At 41.6% G+C, this 18,833-nt stretch overlaps 2 protein-coding genes across 2 annotated transcripts; one reads left to right on the top strand and one right to left on the bottom strand.

Annotated features, from left to right (window-relative positions):
* The first annotated feature begins 220 nt into the window (after positions 1–220).
* Positions 221–4,823, top strand: LOC115560418 (uncharacterized). The gene is made up of 9 exons (XM_030379833.1): positions 221–956; positions 1,412–1,570; positions 2,246–2,840; positions 2,962–3,038; positions 3,181–3,370; positions 3,541–3,662; positions 3,757–3,985; positions 4,073–4,219; positions 4,294–4,823. The coding sequence occupies exons 1-9, from the start codon at positions 648–650 to the stop codon at positions 4,542–4,544; spliced, it is 2,079 nt and encodes a 692-aa protein (XP_030235693.1). The 5' UTR covers positions 221–647; the 3' UTR covers positions 4,545–4,823.
* Positions 4,824–4,901: 78 nt separating this feature from the next.
* LOC115560419 (P2X purinoceptor 7-like) lies at positions 4,902–6,016 on the bottom strand. Its single transcript, XM_030379835.1, has 2 exons — positions 5,373–6,016; positions 4,902–5,217 (listed from the first exon to the last, which is right to left on the bottom strand). The coding sequence occupies exons 1-2, from the start codon at positions 5,798–5,800 to the stop codon at positions 5,037–5,039; spliced, it is 609 nt and encodes a 202-aa protein (XP_030235695.1). The 5' UTR covers positions 5,801–6,016; the 3' UTR covers positions 4,902–5,036.
* Positions 6,017–18,833: the final 12,817 nt, after the last annotated feature.

Genomic DNA, 18,833 nt, shown 5'->3' with positions numbered 1-18,833 from the left:
CCAGACCCACTAGTCGCTGACTGACTCGCTTTAATCATCTCCGATCATATCTTAAAGGACAATTCCGGTATTTTGAACATTGAGCCCCCTTTCTGGTTTGTTTATGATGAAATAGAGTGGGTGACACCGAAATTTTAACTATTAGTCCTTTCTCGGGTATTTGGCTCATTTTGAATCGCTCCTGCCTGCTTCACAATGGTTGTCTGTGTGCATACACAAACCTGTCATCCCAGCAACCCTAAACGTTCGTTTTCGAAAATGTGCAAGTAACCGAGTGGTTAGTGGCATTTGTGAAGTTTAAAAAAAAATTATCGGCGCAATATATGGTTTATATCCGTGTTAGTTGCTAATTGGAACTATTTTTTCAGATACCTCACAACCGCATATAAACTTCCGCTCGCTGTGTAACCAGCTGTGTAACCATGGTTACACAGCTGGTTACATAGTTCGACAACCTGTTGACGACAATATTCCAGAGGAAGAAGAAGCATAATAATAATATATATAGGTCTATATGTATATATATATATACATATAACTAATATAATATAGAATAATATATAATAATAATAAGAAGAAGACGTTCAACTTCAGTTTCTGTCGAGTTCAAAACCAAGGCATCAGCTGTGGTTACCGTGCAGTCGATTATGGGAAGAATTTGTGCGGTCAGAAACTGCGGGAAGATCTCTAGAAAAAGGAGTTGTCATCGGCTTCCTCTCAACACACCTAAAAGTCATAGAGTCAGAAAGTTGTGGCTTTCATTCCTCGGGTTCGACATAAACACCCCAGTAAATGTACTTCGGGAAGCCGACCATCGCGTTTGCGCCTTTCACTTTCGGCCTGAGGACTACCTGAAATCAACAAGTCATCGAAAGGAGTGTCCGAAGAGACTGCATCTGAAAAGGGCAGCTGTACCGACGCTTTGTGGACCAACGCTAGACGAAGAAAACCTCGGGGTAAGCTAGACATCATGTACAACGTTATGTTTATGATTAGTTTAGGTTGAACATCTGACTCGAACTGAAGGTTACACGGACCAAAACAGCGAGTTCGTTGTTGCTGCTTGATGTTTTTGACGATGATTCTGAAGTTAGTCTATAGGCCTACTAGTATTTTGACCTAGAATAGCGTTTTTAAAATGTTTTTTTGATCGTAACGTCTCCTAAAGAGAGCTGATGGGGTATCCACAGGGGTTAGATCAGACATGGGCATCATACGGCCGTGATTTTGGCCGTGATATATAATATATAGATATCTATAGCCCATATTATATATCTTATATTATTATATACTCAGGCGACCATGCATAACATAATCGCTTGAACCACTGTTCAAATGGCAGTCTGAGCCATAACAACAATATTTGTGTCAGTAATGTTGATGAGATGTTGTGTTTTGCAACTTGTTACAGGCTGTTGGCGGTGTGGTGGACCAGCCTTCTACCTCCAGCATATCCTTGGTCCTCACCAGTCCACAGCCACGGCCTCACCAATCCAATAAATCCCCAAGGAAGTCCTTATCTGGCAGTTACCTTGCTTTCCCTGTGATCAGGGAGAGGCTCTCACTATCTGTAAGTTATATTGTTACTATATTGTTGCCTTACTTGTGGTGATACAATGTTGATTAGGTGAGTGCTGCATGCAGCGCTCAACTATTGTATCTTCTTTCTTTCTTTCTTTCTTTCTTTTTTTCTTTCTTCTCTACAAACTGGGACCTATCTCCTTCCTCAATTTTTCACCTAGAGACTCCATTCAAATATTAAAATATTCAGAATAGCTTGGAATCGCAGAGATTTTTTCAGATTTTTTTAATATTTTCGGACGTTCAGCAGTGTTGCCAGATTGGGCAGTTTGTCCTGACAGATTGGGACACACACACACACACACACACACACACACACACACACACACACACACACACACACACACACACACACACACACACACACTTATTTTACATTTCTTTTTTTTTTGCTTTGCGCTTTTCATTCAGCTGTCACTCTATTTGTTTTCAACCATTTCCATTTTCTCAAATGTTTACATTGTTTACTCCATTTAGACTTTTGAACTTTTGTTCAAACCCCATCACTTGATTTAAGACACACGTTTCTTTATGTCTTAATCTATGTGGCTTTATTAAAACATATTTTCAACCTCACTTTGCACTACAGCACATTTTCTGCAGGAAATGCATTTTCTAGTTATCACTATAATTGTAAGTATTCCTTTGCTTCACTTTTCAACAGCCAGATGATTGTGAAACTGAGATACTTCAAATGGACACAAGCATTTCCTCAGTCATTGAGGATGACCCAAAAGACATGAGCTTCAGCCTCAGTCAACAGTCAAGTTCAAGTGAAACCTCCAGTTCAAGTGCCTCAGAAGAGCAAGGGGAGTGGGATGAAAGAAAATGGATTGTGAACGAGTCTAGCATCATGCAACTGTTTAGAACATGCCATATATGTGCCGCACAAATCACTGATAAAAAAGTGACAACTACAGGCAGCCAACTAAAGATTGAATGGACATGTTTGAATAGTCATCATGGCAAGTGGGCATCATGTCCTGATGCAAGAGGAATGGCACAGAATAACTTGCTTGTTTCTGCTGCTACGCTTTTCTCTGGAACAACTTTCACTGAAGTACACGAGTGGGCCAGCATCCTAAACTTGCAACTCTTGAAGAAATCGCAGTACTACTCCATCCAATCCGACTACCTTATTCCAGTAGTACACTTTGCATACAAGGATCATCATGAGAATCTCATTAGGCGACTCATTAGACAAAAGGCTGAAGGCGAGTCCATAGAGCTGTGTGGAGATGCCAGGTCTGACTCACCAGGTGAGTGTGTTTTTTTTCTTTAATACAATAACATGGAGGTATGGATTGTAAGACTGTTGGAAATGTTTTCCTCTGGATAGTAAGGAGGACTCACATGTTGTCACGCTATTATATTCTACAGGCTACAGCTGCAAGTATTCCACCTATTCGTTTCAGCTTCTATCCAGTAATGAGATCATTCACTTTCAACTACTACAGGTAAAACTAAAATGCTGCTTGTCCGATTTGTGAAACTATACTCTGGGTGACAGAGTATAGATAAAGCATTATTCAGTGGGTGTATTGTATTTGTTTTTTTGCTATTGCTAATTCATTCATTTCTATTCTCTTTCGTCAATAGGTAACGGAAGCTAGCAGTTCAGTTGCCATGGAGTCCCAAGGCTGTAGGAGGGGCCTCAACCATCTCATTTTCAATGAAGGAGTAGATATAGACCTCATCACTACAGACCGGGCCACATCAGTTCGGAAAATAATGAGGGAGGAATTCCAGAATGTTCACCATGAATTTGATCCTTGGCATGTATCAAAAGGTAAATAGTTGTATCAAAACAATGTAAATTGTGATTGACTCAATGACTCATCAAATCATAACCTGATAGACCTTCCATGTATCAAGACCACATATCTTGTACTGTGAAGGAGAACCTTCACATTTGGCTCACCCACATTTGTGGTAATGTGTTTCATTACTATTACTCAGGCATAAAGAAAAAACTGGTAGCACTCGCCAACAAAAAGGAAAATCAGGTCCTGCAGGGCTGGATTCGGGCGATCCTCAATCACTTTTGGTTCTCATGCTCATCTTGTGGTGAGAGTGCTGAGGTAATAACCCCAATGCATAAAGAATGTATAAAGATTGCACTGAAATCCAGTCAGAAGATTATCAAATAGTCTTGAAATGTAATATATTCTGTAGGAACTGAAGCGACGGTGGACCTCAGTCCTCCACCACATCTGTGGGGAGCACACATGGGAGCAAGATGGAAGAAAGTGGGCATGCCCTCACCCTGCTCTCAACCCAGATCAGCAAAGGACAAAGCGATGGCTCCAGCCAGAGTCTCAAGTGTTCAAGTCTTTACGGAATATTGTTGAAGATAAAAGACTTCTGAAAGACCTTGAGCAGATGACTCGCTTCAAACATACAGGTATATAGCATTATGAAACAGATCTATGCAACTTTTCAACCTATGTAGTCACTCTCTCAATGTCTAATGAAACACTTTAATTTACAGGATCTTTGGAGGTGTACCACAACGTTATGCTAAAATATCTGCCGAAACGACTGCATTTTCGGTACGACACCATGGTAGCCCGAACACAACTAGCCATCCTGGACAACAATTACAATGTCGGCCGACAGCAGACAGAGACTTCTGAAGGTATTGAGATTTCATAAGTAAGCCCCTAAATGTGTTTGTCACAACTTGGCTAAGAAATAATGTTCTCTGTGTAGGACTTCCAAGATACAGTATGGTGTTCCCAAAACAGAGCAAGGAATGGGTAGCCAAGAAGATCTATGAGCCTACTAGTCAGTACTTCACGCAACACCTTGTGAAACTCGTGTTGGAGAGAAGGGAGGAAAGAACACCGGAAGACATTCCACATGTCCAGCGGCCTGCAAACATTGCCACTAAGGAGAGACCCCCCAAGGAAGATCTAATCAGGAAACATCAATCCAGATTCCCTCGCCACACTGATGTTTGAAAACCAAGGATCCAGATTGTAAATTTGTTTATATGTCAGAATCAGAATCACTTTTATTACCCCTTATTGTACAGTAGGCTACACAAGAGCAAAATTATTAGGCTTGGTTCCTCAGCATACACATAGCTGCAAGAAAAAATATATAAAATAAATATAAAAATAAATAAGTATAAAAATAAATAAGTAGCAGCATTAATGATAATAAAGTAATGAGGTGTAATAAAGAGTGAAGTGTAGGGTGTTCAAGTGGTAGTGTTGTAAATGTGTTTGTAAATACAGTCGGCCTATGTCTACCTTTACCCATTAGGCCTCAACTTGATGTTGAGGCCTACAGACACTAGTGCACTTTCTAAATAAAACTGCAACGATTTTTGAACAAAAGTTTTTTTATTGAGAAGAAATTAAAAAGTAAACGCAATGCAGTTAGGTAGGAACAGAAGGTAGGAACAGAAGGGTAAGATATACATTGGAATAAGAATAAAAATAATGAATTCAGAATAATTCCTCTATCTCACTGGGATTAAACCCAGCATACTGTCCAGTGGGGGATGGGAACGCATCCCTAACAGCCCACACCACGCAACTGGGTAATGCAAGGCGATTTCCTCGTCCCAGTGGTTGACCTTTGAGGGCCCACTCCAGAATGACTCGATAAGCCACAAGTCGGTATTGACTGAGGGTAACAAAACATGGATAGAGCAAAGACTGGGTCAGTAACTACTAGTAATGAGACGGTGGCACCGTTTTCAAAAACATTATAGTCGAGCTACATGCGAATTATACAAATTGGCATCTGAATATGAAATACATTACATCAATGTAGCTTACCTATCTGACAGTTGGCCATTCGGTCCTTCGGGTGTGGGGCGTTTCTTCCAGTTAATTTTAGGGACCCAGAAGAAAGTCTCCAGCACGGTTTTATTTAGGAGATGGCGCACTTCATTTAGAGAGATGCAGGGCGACACAGTCTCGTCGACCGAGACATTGAGGTTGGCCATACCAGCTGTGACGACAAGGTCCCACTCCGTGCAGCACCTACTTTCGTGCTCCGTCGGCATCTGCCTGCACTTCCCACAGGCACACCACCAATTTCCCGCGATCCTGGGGACCGCTTCAGCCGGAGCTTCAGGCGCCTCCGTAGCCCTGGCCTCCATCTCCCGTAGCTCCTCTTGGGTGTATTCTGGTTCATACCGATATCCTCTGCCGTCAAACTCAAAATCGAGTGCGTCCTCCAGAAGCCACCTTTCATATTCCATTTTCAATGATTTTCCCTAATCCGAGGTGCTCAAGTCACGGTACAAGACTTCAAACCAACGTAAACAGCCCACCTTTCCGGTTCGGCGGAGTAATATCAACGAGCAGTAATGAGTCTTCCAACTGAAATCAACTGGCGATAAATGTGCAATAAAACACGACAGAAACCATATATTGCGCCGATAATTTTTTTTTAAACTTCACAAATGCCACTAACCACTCGGTTACTTGCACATTTTCGAAAACGAACGTTTAGGGTTGCTGGGATGACAGGTTTGTGTATGCACACAGACAACCATTGTGAAGCAGGCAGGAGCGATTCAAAATGAGCCAAATACCCGAGAAAGGACTAATAGTTAAAATTTCGGTGTCACCCACTCTATTTCATCATAAACAAACCAGAAAGGGGGCTCAATGTTCAAAATACCGGAATTGTCCTTTAAACATCTGAACATATTTTACACATCTTTAATATCTCTGATCATATTTTTGAAACATTTTAAAGATATTTTTGAAACATTTTAAAGATATTTTTAAAACATTTAACATTTTTGAAACATTCTAATCATCTTTGTGCGTTTTTCAACACATTTCTTAACACATTTTAACATCTTTATCTAAGCATGTTTTTGCTTAACTTTTTTTAAATACATTTGAACAGCTTAATCTGTAAAATGCCAGTTTAGCCTCCTTTTTAGCTCTCCTCTACTTTAGTGGGAGCAATGAGTTTAAGTCTTTAGCTGTGTTCGAAATCGTTCCCTATCACGGATATAGAGGGTGCTCGCCATTTTGTAGTGGTGTTCGAATTCTCAGTGGTAAATTTCATTCACTATATAGTGGATAAAATACCCAAAATTTGAGTGAACATACGATGTTCCCTACATGTTACTCGTGTTTTTCCGGAGGAGAAGAAGCTGAATAACCGCGAAAAAGTATACAATTAATGCTGGAGTCTCCGGCTTTCCTTTAGAAATGTGAACAATTTATTTGACATTTAACATAGAAAATGTTACATTAAAAATTAATTTAAAAAAAAACTTGATCAAGGAAATGTAACACTCAACATCAATAGGCCTACAACCTCCAGCTTTCCTCGCGAGTGCCCGGTTTATTTACATGATGTCGGCGCATCTGTCTGCGTCACACAAATACCCGGCGCATTTACTGACGCAAATGACGTTTAGAAATGTTCAGTGTAGTTTGCTATGTTAAACTTTCAATAATCAACTACGCTCCCATCCCGCTGCGTTTGGTTAAAGTTGTAATGTTGACGTTTGAGAATGAGAACGAGGGTCTGAGAACCGTGCATTCCATGATTAGATTCACCGCTACCGGAAACTCGACTGAACGACAAACGCGGGAGGGGCTGAGTCTGACTGACTCAGAGAACCGTACATGATTCGATTCACCGCTAACGGAAACTCGACTGAATGAACGAACGAACGATTCGCGAACAACTTGTCTTGTCGAACTGAATGACGCGAACTGAATCACAGAAACAAATCACTAAATCCAACCCTAGTCTACACTGCCAAGACGCAAAACTCTGCTCAGATCTTCTCACATCGCGTACGCGTTTACGTCACATACATGCACGAGTACAGGGAAATAAACAAATTTCCCTGCATGGAAAGATTATTTCCATGCGTCAGACCGTCAAGCTGCTCTGGCAGCTCTAATAAACTTACAGGAGTCTTTCCACGAAATGTACAGGAAATGTACTGTGGCAACCCCACGCCGTTGGCCAGGGGCCAGCCGCTTCAGCACCCTCCCCGTGGACGGGGGGTGGAAGGAAGATACATCCCCCTCCACCCAGCTGCACTAGAGGGAGCATCAAGCGGACCCAGGCAATCAAGGACATCGGGGGCACCTGGGGGACGGGGACGAGAGAGGAGCTTTAAGGGCTGGGGACGGGGGTGACGGGAAGGAGGGCTGACCGGGAAGAGACGTGTTGTTGACCCGACGTTAACTAAAGAACGTTTCCCCCCCAGGAGTGAGCCGGAGGCGTCGGGAGCTGTTTCCCCGCCGACCCCGAGGAAGGGCTGGATCCGGAGATCCCGCACCCTTATTCCCGATTACGGAAGAACCTTAGTTTGTTTATGATTTCCCTTTTTGTGAGTGGCCGGAAATAAAACCTGTTGCACCGCAACCCTGCTTCATTGATTAATTCCCGAATCCCCGCCGCCGACGAAAGGGGTTGCCACAGTACAGATAGTATTACTGAATAGAGAAGGATCTGTAATTATGTTTTGGTTTTCGAGGCGCAGATAAGAGAAGGAAGATTCTAAGCATGCACTCAGACATGATGGTGTTGTGTGATAGTGTATCACAGCATCACCTAGCTGCCTGACATGCATACCCAATCGAATTCCAGACGCTTTTGCGTCACCGTATGCATACAGATTTCCTCCTGAAAATGCTCATCTAAACGCGGAATAAAAAGTGAAGACGCGACGCCACTTTTGCGTCTTCTGTTCAGACCGTCATCATGTAAACGTAGCCTTAGATTAAATCTGTTGGGGTATATTAGACTCAAAACATTAATTTAATAGACAACAGGGAATGCAATGCACACATTATGTTAACAATAAACATAAATTGGATCAATTCAAGAGAATATCCAATTTCTAGGTTTAAGAAGTGAGACATTCACATGTTGAATTTGTTTGATTCAGCCACATCCTACGGCTGTAATAATAATAATAATAATTAGTTGAATTCATATAGCACATTTTTTTCTTTTTCTTTACAGTGAAGGGGGGGACCTCACTTACCACCACCAATGTGTAGCACCCACTTTGGTGATGCACGGCAGCCAATCGGTTGGATAGTTTTAGCCGGGACACCGGGGAATCCCCTACTCTTGGCAATAAGTGCCCTGGGATCTTGTATGACCTGATTTAGTCAGGACCTCGGTTTTACGTCCCCCCCAAAGGACGACACTTTCAGAGATTCAGCTAAGGCAGGATATCCATTGGTCTGGCTGTTGGTTTTAGGGCTAGGGAGGCCTACCACTATGGAGCCCTACCCCTATGGAGCCACGTCCCATCACTATCGAGCCCTACCACTTTGGAGCCACATCCTACCACTATAGAGCCACAGCCTACCACTATGGAGCCCTACCACTATGGAGCCCTAGCAATATTGTGCTCTACCACTGTGGAGCCACACCACTATAGAGCCACATCCTACCACTATGGAGCCTGACCACTATGGAGCTCTACCACTATGGAGCACAATGGTACTGCAAAAACAACATATTTAACACACAGACACACACACATATACATATATATATTGAGATGTGTATATATATTTTGTGTGTGTGTGTATTTAGTTGTAAATTGGCTCAAAACGCCCTCTTTTTTTAATGGAAAAAAACCCGGTTCAAAAACCTAAAATTGGGATATCTGAAATGAACAACGCAGCCCTGGGAGAGAAGACTCACAATTCAACTGGAGGAGCATAACACATGGCGCAACAATGAGAAGGTTTACTCTCACTTGTCTTCAGTGGACGTTCTCCTCCACTATCCTCCGATGTCTATTGATCTTCTCCCATTTGCCAGTTGCTCTCCTTTTCATTCTGTGTAATCACTACTCCTCCTGTGCCTCCAACGCTCCCCCCCATCTCCCTCTCCTTCTCCCCTTCCGTTGGCCTGCTGTTACCCTCTCACTCTCTCGCCCTTCCTTTGGCCTGCTGTTACCCTCTCACTCTCTCTCACCCTTCCTTTGGCCTGCTGTTACCCTCTCACTCTCCCTTCCTTTGGCCTGCTGTTACCCTCTCACTCACCCTCTCTCTCTCTCCCTCTCTCCTTCCTTTGGCCTGCTGTTACCCTCTCACTGTCCCTATCCCTCTCTCCTTCCTTTGGCCTGCTGTTACCCTCTCACTCTCCACCTCTCTTCTTTTTGGCCTGCTGTTACCCTCTCCCTCTCCCTTCCTTTGGCCTGCTGTTACCCTCTCACTCTCCCCCTCTCTCTCCCTCTCTCCTTCCTTTGGCCTGCTGTTACCTTCTCAGTTCTCACTCTCCACCTCTCTTCCTTTGGCCTGCTGTTACCCTCTCTCTCTCTCTCTCTCTCTCTCTCTCTCTCTCTCTCTCTCTCTCTCTCTCTCTCTCTCTCTCTCTCTCTCTCTCTCTCCCTCCCCTTCCGTCGGCCTGCTGTTACCCTCTCACTCTCCCTCTCTCTTCCTTTTGGCCTGCTGGTACCCTCTCCCTCCTCACCCTGCGCTCACTGTCCTCTTTAACCCTGATTGATACCGTATGTTGCCGCCATATACGGGAAGCCCTTCCTGGCTGCCGTCCTGCTGCCAATTAGAAATGCGAGATGAGTTGGATTGTGTCCTTGAGAGACTGAGGTCACCCTGGCAACTATCGCCATGGGAGACTTCATGGGAATACGTGCCCAGCCAATCATCTGCTCTCACCTTCATTAGGGATTCGGTTAATGTCATGCCAGCATCGGATAGTGTTATCCCATCTCCTCTCTTACTCTCCCATGTTTCCTTTATGAATCCATGCTGGCTACCCCCCCCCCTCTCTTTCTTATTGTTTTAACCCTAATATACCCTTGGGTATAACCATTTATTTGTATTTCTCTCTCCTCTTTCATTTGCTCTGCCCTTGCTGATGAAAAGATGAATGGGGAGCCTGATGCATCACTGTCCAGCCTCTGCCTTTTTTTTCGCTCCCCCCCTCTCTCACTTTCTCTCCCCATCACTCCCCCCCTCTCTCTCTCTAACCTCCTTTCTGTCTCTCTCCCCCCCTCTCCCCCTCTGTCCATCTCCCCTCTCTCTTGCTCTCCCCCTCTCTCTGTCCCTCCCTCTTCCCATCTTTAACACCTTCCTCTATTTGCTCTATCCGCTTCGTGCTGCAGTTTGGTGTGCATTTTGCACGGTGTATGATTACATGTTTGTGCATGTTTGCGTGTATACATTTTTGTCTTGGCTTGCATGTCTGTGTGGGTGTAATTAACTAGACATCCCCGGAGTTTAGTTTGGAGATACATCAAATGATTTTCAGTTAGCCAACCGTGGTAGCCAATAACAAAATACGTAGCAGCACATTATTAAAATCATGGCTCAAACCGTGATTCGTAACGGAATCGTTCCCTGAAGGTACATCTCGAGATTGTAGCTGCTTGTATATGCTGGCTAGTAGGCTGTTTGCCACGCTCCACTAACCCCTGGTTACGGCAGAACATTGCTAAATGGGTGTACCGGTGCATGTATATGGAGAGGAGTTTGTTTCTAGAACATGAAGCTGATCATTGACTCTCTCCTGGTGGCCGTGAGGGGAAGCAGCAGTGAGCTCGAACACCAGCACTTAGGCTATTTGCATAATAAACAAATCAGCGTAATAGATTTGATTAAAATTGCAGAGACTAAATATTAATTACTAGGAATACCAACCATGTTATAAGTCTGCCTGTGAGTAGCACAAGCACATTTTTTTTTGTACTGCAGACTTTATGCAGCCATGGTTTACGGGATGGTTTTGTTTGTCATTGTGGTGAAACATATATGCACTCCCACATATGTAAATATGTATACCCGTTGAAAACGATCACAGGCACACAAAACACACCTGATGACAGTTTCTTATTTCACGCTTGCACATGCACACATCGATATATAAATGAAGAATGAATATACTACCTAGCAAGCACTGAGACAACCCCTTACCTCCTAATCACCAGGGGAGAGCTCTTTAATGAGCAGCCTGCAGCGCACAAACCAATGAGCACTATTAGACGGCCACACCCTTCTTCTTCCCCCTTTCTTAATTCTAGACGGCTGAAACAGGAACAGCAATGAACCAATAATAATTGTGTTGATTCTGTATATCCCTTTCTATTAACCCCCCCTCCTTTTCCTCGCTCTCTGCCTTCATCCCAATCCTCTGATATCTTATATTTGAATTCAGTTTGGTTATTTTTTATTTCATGCTGTTTGGTTTAATCCAATTCCTGTCCATTTATTGTAACCAAAAAATGACCCTCTTGATAAATGTGGTATAAACCTATTCTTACCAAATTAGAAAAATATCTGTATTGCAGACTGCAGATTAAAAGGATCTCTGTAGTACTCCTCAACAACTCCTATTTAAAGGTCTGGCTCCAGGTAAAGCAGTGACAAATCAGGAAGGAAGCTCAGTATCACAAGGCCCTGCAACCCGGGAGAGAGAGAGAGAGAGAGAGAGAGAGAGAGAGAGAGAGAGAGAGAGAGAGAGAAAACATGTCTCCAAAGTTTGGCTCAAAACAAAGAAGCAGTAGCCTGACAGCTATGTTCAAGACAGTATGTTTGTATGTTCATCGTTCAATTGCACTATAGGCATTTTTTTTGTCTTGTTCTGTTTTGATTAGTAAATGCCAATGTTGTTATCAATAAAAAAACATTTGTACAAGGCAAGCCGATGCACTTCTCCATGTTGATAAGAGCATTAAAACGAGAAAAATTAATGGGACAAAGAAATCAAGGTATATTGAGCATAGAAAAAATTAATCGCGATTGCTCGTGATTAATCGTGAGTTAACTATGGCATTAATGTGATTAATCGCGATTAAATATTTTAATTTCTTGACAGCACTAATATATATATGTATATATATGTGTGTGCGCGAACGTGCGTGCGTGTATATATATATATATGTATGTGTATATATATATGCATGTGTAAAGAGACAAAGCAATAAGATTGTTGAATGGATTATCTATGGTGAGCCAGTTTATTCTAACACTATATTTTGGATCTCCACACTGATTTTCCCATGCCATTGCACCAAAAGCTGGTTTCAATTTTTTGTTAGAAAACTGACATTATTTTAATTTAATTCAGCCTTGTTTATTCTCACAACATTGGCCTCCTTTCTTTCTTTCTTCAGGGTTTTTTCTATTCATTCCCCACCTCTTTTTCTTTATTTTTTCTCTCCATCTCATTCCTTCCATTTTTATAATTATTCCCTCTACAATGATTGGGCCTTTTGATTAAAATGTGTCTTTTGGGAGCAGTTTGCTGGCTAATGGCATCTGTGTTGCACACACTATGCTCTCACACATACCCAGACATGCCCCACACAAAACACATTCACACATTGAGGCACACATACACACACAATGCATGATCATAAATGCACCCATCTGTGCTCTCACAAACACAATGCTACTGACTCAATTTTGTTTTCTGTTTACCAACCTGCTTGAAGGTTTAAACGTTGATTTTTTTTTCAGTAGCCCATGACAACAGGCTTCTTCTGTATTAAATAATAATAGAAAATATTATGTGACTTATCATGCACAGCCCAATCAATTTCTTATTACCTCTTGAGTGGACTTAAATTTTGTTGAGCATTTCGAGTGAGCTTGACACGGGATCACATGTGTCACACTGATTGAAATTAAACCTGTTGTCATTCAGCACGTTGATTCATTTGTGGAAATGTTGTTTGGCTTGATTTAACTTTAAAGTACCTTTACACTTATGTCTACAAAATACTTCAAGATATTCTTAAGGAGTCTTAGGGGGCACTAATCTGTAGAAGTGCACTTTTTGTAGCAGTTGGTTCAATCATAATGAGGTAACCCTTCCTTTTACAGTCCTTGTTGTAGAATTAATAATAACTTATCTAATTCACTTCAACTAGCTAAAAAGCAAGAGGAATCGGGGAGTCCAGGTCAAGTATAGATGGAGAGTTTATTGCCACCCGCAAACGAGAGACAACAAAGCTGAATGGTATTCGCGAATACACACTACTGAATGAATCCCGGACAGCTCCTTATATCCCCAATTCTTACACAATACAAAGTTGGACTTTCATCAAATATAGATTTTCCCATCAGGGTCATACTGTGTGGATGTCAGCATACTCCTATGTCTTCTGAATCCCAATGTGACCTTAGAACATATATTATCCTTATACAAACAGAGATGACGCACATGTGTGAATGTAAGCATTGTCTTCAGAGAGTACATCAATATGGGAGTAGACTGGACTCTCTGACTGATGTATCACATGGCCCATCAGGTGAGAATATCCTGGACCCACTCACTGGTGTCACACAGCACACAACATCTAGGTTAGAGGTGATCAGCTCTTCTCCACCATTAAAGTATATATGATATGTAGGCCTAATAATAATCATAGTTTAACATAGAATGTAAGGTTAATTTCTACCACATCCTCTAACTACTAGGTATTTACCCGGTCGATATATGGTAAATCATAGTGCATTACTGGGTAATTACTAGTGCTGACAAGCGATTAAAATATTGAATCGCGATTAATCACATTAACGTAGTTAACTCGCGATTAATCACACATTTTCTATTTATCCCTTGATTTTGTGCTGCCAGGCTTTTAAAGATATCAGAGAGTGTTAAGAAAGACAGTAATAAAATACATTTGGTAAGATGGATATAAGAAGAGAGACCCGCAGTGAATTCAACCCGGTCCACTTGACATCGGGTAGGTGCATGACAGTGGGCCTACCGTAAAAGTTCAATAGCCCAGGCTATGATTTGTTTCAATCACTGAACTTTCGAAAAAAAAACTCTTGTTCAGCAATGATGGGAAATACTATAACATTTATTATTTAAACCAGTATGTATATTCCTACCGTACGTCAATCAATCAATCAATATCCTTTATTTAACCAGGTAAAATTCATTGAGATTAAAATCTCTTTTTCAAGAATGACCTGGCCAAGAAGGCAGCACCATGATATAATAAGAACAATCAACCACAATTCTCATACACCACATTCAACGTCAGGTAAAGTACAATACAAGATCAGGGACAAGACTATATGAAGATTGAAATGAGTACAGTTAAAAATTAAATAAATAAACTGGTGACAGATGAATGAAAAAACCCGGCCGTTATCAGAAAATAGCTTTCCAAACAATTGCATTGACCAAGAGAACTATCTTCTCTGTCCTTCAGGATTCCTTTGAATTCTCCCAAGGTGACCAGCTCCGGCAGCTTCAGCTGCTTTTGCACAGTGTTCCAGGCATAAGGCGCAGCATATTGAAAGGCCTTTTTCCCTAACTCAGTTCTAGCTCTGGGTACCAACATCTGTAACACATCCCTAGAACGCAAACCATAGCTACATTTGTTTGTGGACATGTAAACACATAGATATGAAGGGACCAGCCCAATAAGACACTTGTAAACAAAAAACAACCAATGTGAGAGTCTTCGTACAGATAGCGATGGACATTTTGCAGTGGCATACAGGGTACAATGGTGGACACGATTTCCACAGCCAGTTAAAAATCGCAGAGCACAGTGGTAGACGGTATCCAATTTCTTGAGGTACTGGTCAGGGGCGTTTATGAACAGCAGGTCACCGTAATCTAACAACGGTAAAAAGGTCGCAGTGAACAGACGTTTCCTGGCCTGCCATGAGAAGCATGATTTATTTCTAAAAAAGGAACCTAATTTAATTTTTAATTTGGAGACCAGTTTTTCAATATGAAGTTTAAAAGACAAATATTCATCAATAATGAAACCCAGGTATTTGTACGAATTTACCCTTTCAATTTCGGTCCCATGACTAGTTAAAAGCTTTGGCAAAACTTTTGGTAGAGCTTTTCCATTTGAAAAAAGCATTAATTTAGTTTTATCTGTATTTAAAACCAATTTCAATTTTGTCAGCTGTGACTGCAGAACGTCCAAAGCAGACTGCAGGAAATGAAAAGTGTCTGCCACTGATGGGGATGAACAATAAATAATAGTGTCATCTGCATAAAAATGACAGGCAGCATTGGTTATTGAGTCACAAAGATTGTTTACATAAATAGAAAACAACAATGGCCCTAATATGGAGCCTTGGGGCACGCCTTTTGATACAGGGAGAGAGGAGGACGAGGACCCAGCAAACTGGACACATTGCGTTCTTACTGACAAATAATTCGAAAACCAGTCTACAGCCTGCCTAGATAAACCAATTTTGAGTAGCCTGTCTACCAAGGTGACATGGTCTACAGTATCTAATGCCTTGGAAAGATCAATAAAAACAGCAGCACAATACTTTTTACAATCCAGTGATTCAATTATATCATTAACAACTTTTAATGTTGCAGTAATTGTGCTGTGTCGTTTTCTAAAACCTGACTGGTGTTGGGATAAAATATTATTCACGTCTAAAAAGTCTTTCAGTTGGTCACTGACACACTTTTCAAGGACTTTGGCTAAAACACATAGTTTAGAAATAGGCCTGTAATTGTTTAAAACTGTAGGATCACCTCCTTTCAACAAAGGCAGCACATAGGCAGATTTCCAAATGTTAGGAATCTCATTATTAGAAAATGTCAGATTAAAAATATGGGTAAGAGGTTCTGCTATGAAATCTACAGCCAACTTCAAAAATAATGGCTCAAGCTTGTCAGGACCTGCAGATTTAGCAGGGTCCAAATGTTTTAGGGCTCTATAGACCTCAATTACGTCCAGTGGAACAATAATAAAAGATTGAACACAATCGTTATTTGGGAGTGGAGATGGAGAGGTATTCTGCATATTATTAGAGTCCGGATGTAAAGACTCAAATTGAGAACCGGAGGAGACAAAATGTTCATTGAAGCAATTAAGAATTTCTAATTCATCAGTCAGCCTACATGAATCCTTTACAATACATGTTGGTAGGTCGTTTGTGGCCACATTTCCAAAAGAAGATTTGATGGTTTTCCAGAATTTTTTAGGATCATTTAAGTCGCTAGTGGTTTTTAAGAGGTAGTATTCAGCTTTAACCTGTTTGACAAGAGAGGTAAAGCGGTTTCGCAGCAGTCTGAAAATCAGCCAGTCAGCATGAGAGTTGGATTTTCTGGCCTTAGCCCAGGCAATATCCCTTTCTTGTTGTAGACTAGACAGCTGAGAGGAAAACCAAGGATTGTCTCGACCTTTAACTCGAAATTTGCGGAAAGGGGCATGTTTATTAATAATATTGGTGAAAGCATCATGAAAGTATTTCCATGCCAGTTCTACATCATTGAAAAGAGAGATCCTGGACCAATCAAAGTCCCACAGATCATGGTGAAAAGCTTGCTCACAAAAATGTTTTAAATCTCGTTTAAAAATAATTCGAGACCTTGATTTTGGGAGCTTGGCTTGCCTCACTACGGCTATAGCACAATGGTCACTCATATCATTAGCAAAAATGCCTACATCTGAATATTTATGAGGAGTGTTTGTTAAAAATAAATCAATAAGGGAAGATTTCTCTGGACATTTAATATTTGGACGAGTTGGGCTATCGATTAATTGAGTAAGATTAAATGAATCGCAGGTTGATTTAAAACTGTCAGAGGCAGAGGATAACCAGTCCCAGTTAAAATCCCCAGTGAGGAGAATCTCATTAAAGTCTAAGGTTAATAGTTGTTTATTTAATGATGACAGGGCCTCACTGGTTGCTGAGGGGGGTCTATAACAACCAGCAATGGTGATAGAATGGCCTTTAAGCAGTTCCAACTTCAAAGCAAGAAACTCAAATTGTCTGCTCAGAGATACAGATGAAAGAAGGGTAGTCTGAAATTTGTTTTTTGTGAAAATGGCAATGCCTTCGCCCTTCCTAGGACGGTCACAACGAAAAACATTGTAGCCCTTAATTGCAATGTCTTTGTCTGTTACAGATTTGTTTAACCATGTTTCTGTCAATACAAGAATGTCAGTGTCAGACGTTTTAGCCCAAATTTTTACAAGATCCAGTTTAGGAAGTAAACTTCTAACGTTTACATGAATAACACCAAGCCCAGATCTAGCTTTAAAATCACAGGGGGTACTCAGATAATTAAAATCAGGGCCGGGGTTAGGTTCAACATTTCCTGACAATAAAAGCAAAAGAACAATAAAACACTTTCTTTTCAAATAGTTTTGAGTAGGTACTGCTTGAGTATACCTAACCCCCTGTCCACCTGTGTGAGAAGAATAAAACGAAAACAACCAGTCATATGCGCTAAATATGTTAGTAAAATAATGAGTCCGATCCTCATTTTGAATAATCCAGTTGGGACAGCTCCATTGAGGTTTTTCCCAGTTTGTGCATTTTTGAAGAGACAAAGAATGATGAGGCATGATTAAGTCTCCACATAATTCATGCGTCTTGTGTTGTTGAAGAACAGTCAATAAAAGTAGAAGAGGTGCTGAGAAAAACATGCTGACAAGTTGGCGCAAAGATAATCCAGTCCGCGTTTTCTCGTTCACCTGAGCCTGAGCCTCTGCTGAGTCAGTTAATGACGTTGCGTGACGTCGCACATAAACAGGAAGAGAGGTCGGTGATACAAAACATTCAGAATAAATGAATTAAACTCCGGACTAGTCAGCGGCTAAAAACAGTTTCAAACATCAGCATCCAAAGATAGAAGCACTTTCCTTTGTCATCGGAAATTTGGACCCATCAAAATCAACGATGCGTCAGCGTTCCAGCAGGTCCGGGAGAACAGCGCTTCTTCGTCCTGACAGATGGAGCGTTCCAGATCCTCCACAATCAGCGACAATGCAGGATACACCGCACAGATGATCCAATTTCACAGCACGACGGACGGGCTCCCTATTCAAACGGGCTTGTGTGTGTCTGGTCTGGCCATGCTTTAGTAAAGCGTCAATTTGAATGCTCGGACTGAGACAGTTTCCAAACTGCGTTTCCAGTCACGGATCTTCAGACTGACCAACAACAGGCATTAAGTGGCTGTATTTTCCAAACAACTTGCAAATTGGTCGGTAGGTTATGTTGTAAATGAACAGATATATCCTTAACACTGACACTAGCCACTCACACACTTAAACACACACAGGTTACACAGGTAGTCAGTCACACAGGTACAGGCGTGCTACCATCTTGGATTCCGAGGAAGATGGCGGCCGGGTGAAAAATGTACGTAGGCCTATACACATTACCATGCTATCGAATAACCTATGCACACACACACACACACACACACACACACACACACACACACACACACACACACACACACACACACACACACACACACACACACACACAGTGGTAATCGGGAGAGTCGGGAGAACTCCCGGTGGGCCG

This window comes from Gadus morhua, chromosome 15 (genome assembly GCF_902167405.1).
Source record: "Gadus morhua chromosome 15, gadMor3.0, whole genome shotgun sequence".
In the NCBI taxonomy this organism is placed as follows: Eukaryota; Metazoa; Chordata; class Actinopteri; order Gadiformes; family Gadidae; genus Gadus; species Gadus morhua.
The sequence above is the reverse complement of the archived record's forward strand: the minus strand, read 5'-3'. Positions and strand labels throughout refer to the sequence as shown.

Excerpts from the sequence above, each read along its gene's own strand:
- LOC115560418 (XM_030379833.1), top strand. The coding sequence starts at position 648 with ATGGGAAGAATTTGTGCGGTCAGAAACTGCGGGAAGATCTCTAGAAAA. Across the intron at positions 3,039-3,180 it reads TTCACTTTCAACTACTACAG|GTAACGGAAGCTAGCAGTTC; the intron begins GTAAAACTAAAA and ends TTTCGTCAATAG. Across the intron at positions 3,986-4,072 it reads GACTCGCTTCAAACATACAG|GATCTTTGGAGGTGTACCAC; the intron begins GTATATAGCATT and ends TTTAATTTACAG.
- LOC115560419 (XM_030379835.1), bottom strand. The coding sequence starts at position 5,800 with ATGGAATATGAAAGGTGGCTTCTGGAGGACGCACTCGATTTTGAGTTT. Across the intron at positions 5,218-5,372 it reads AATGGCCAACTGTCAGATAG|TCAATACCGACTTGTGGCTT; the intron begins GTAAGCTACATT and ends TGTTACCCTCAG.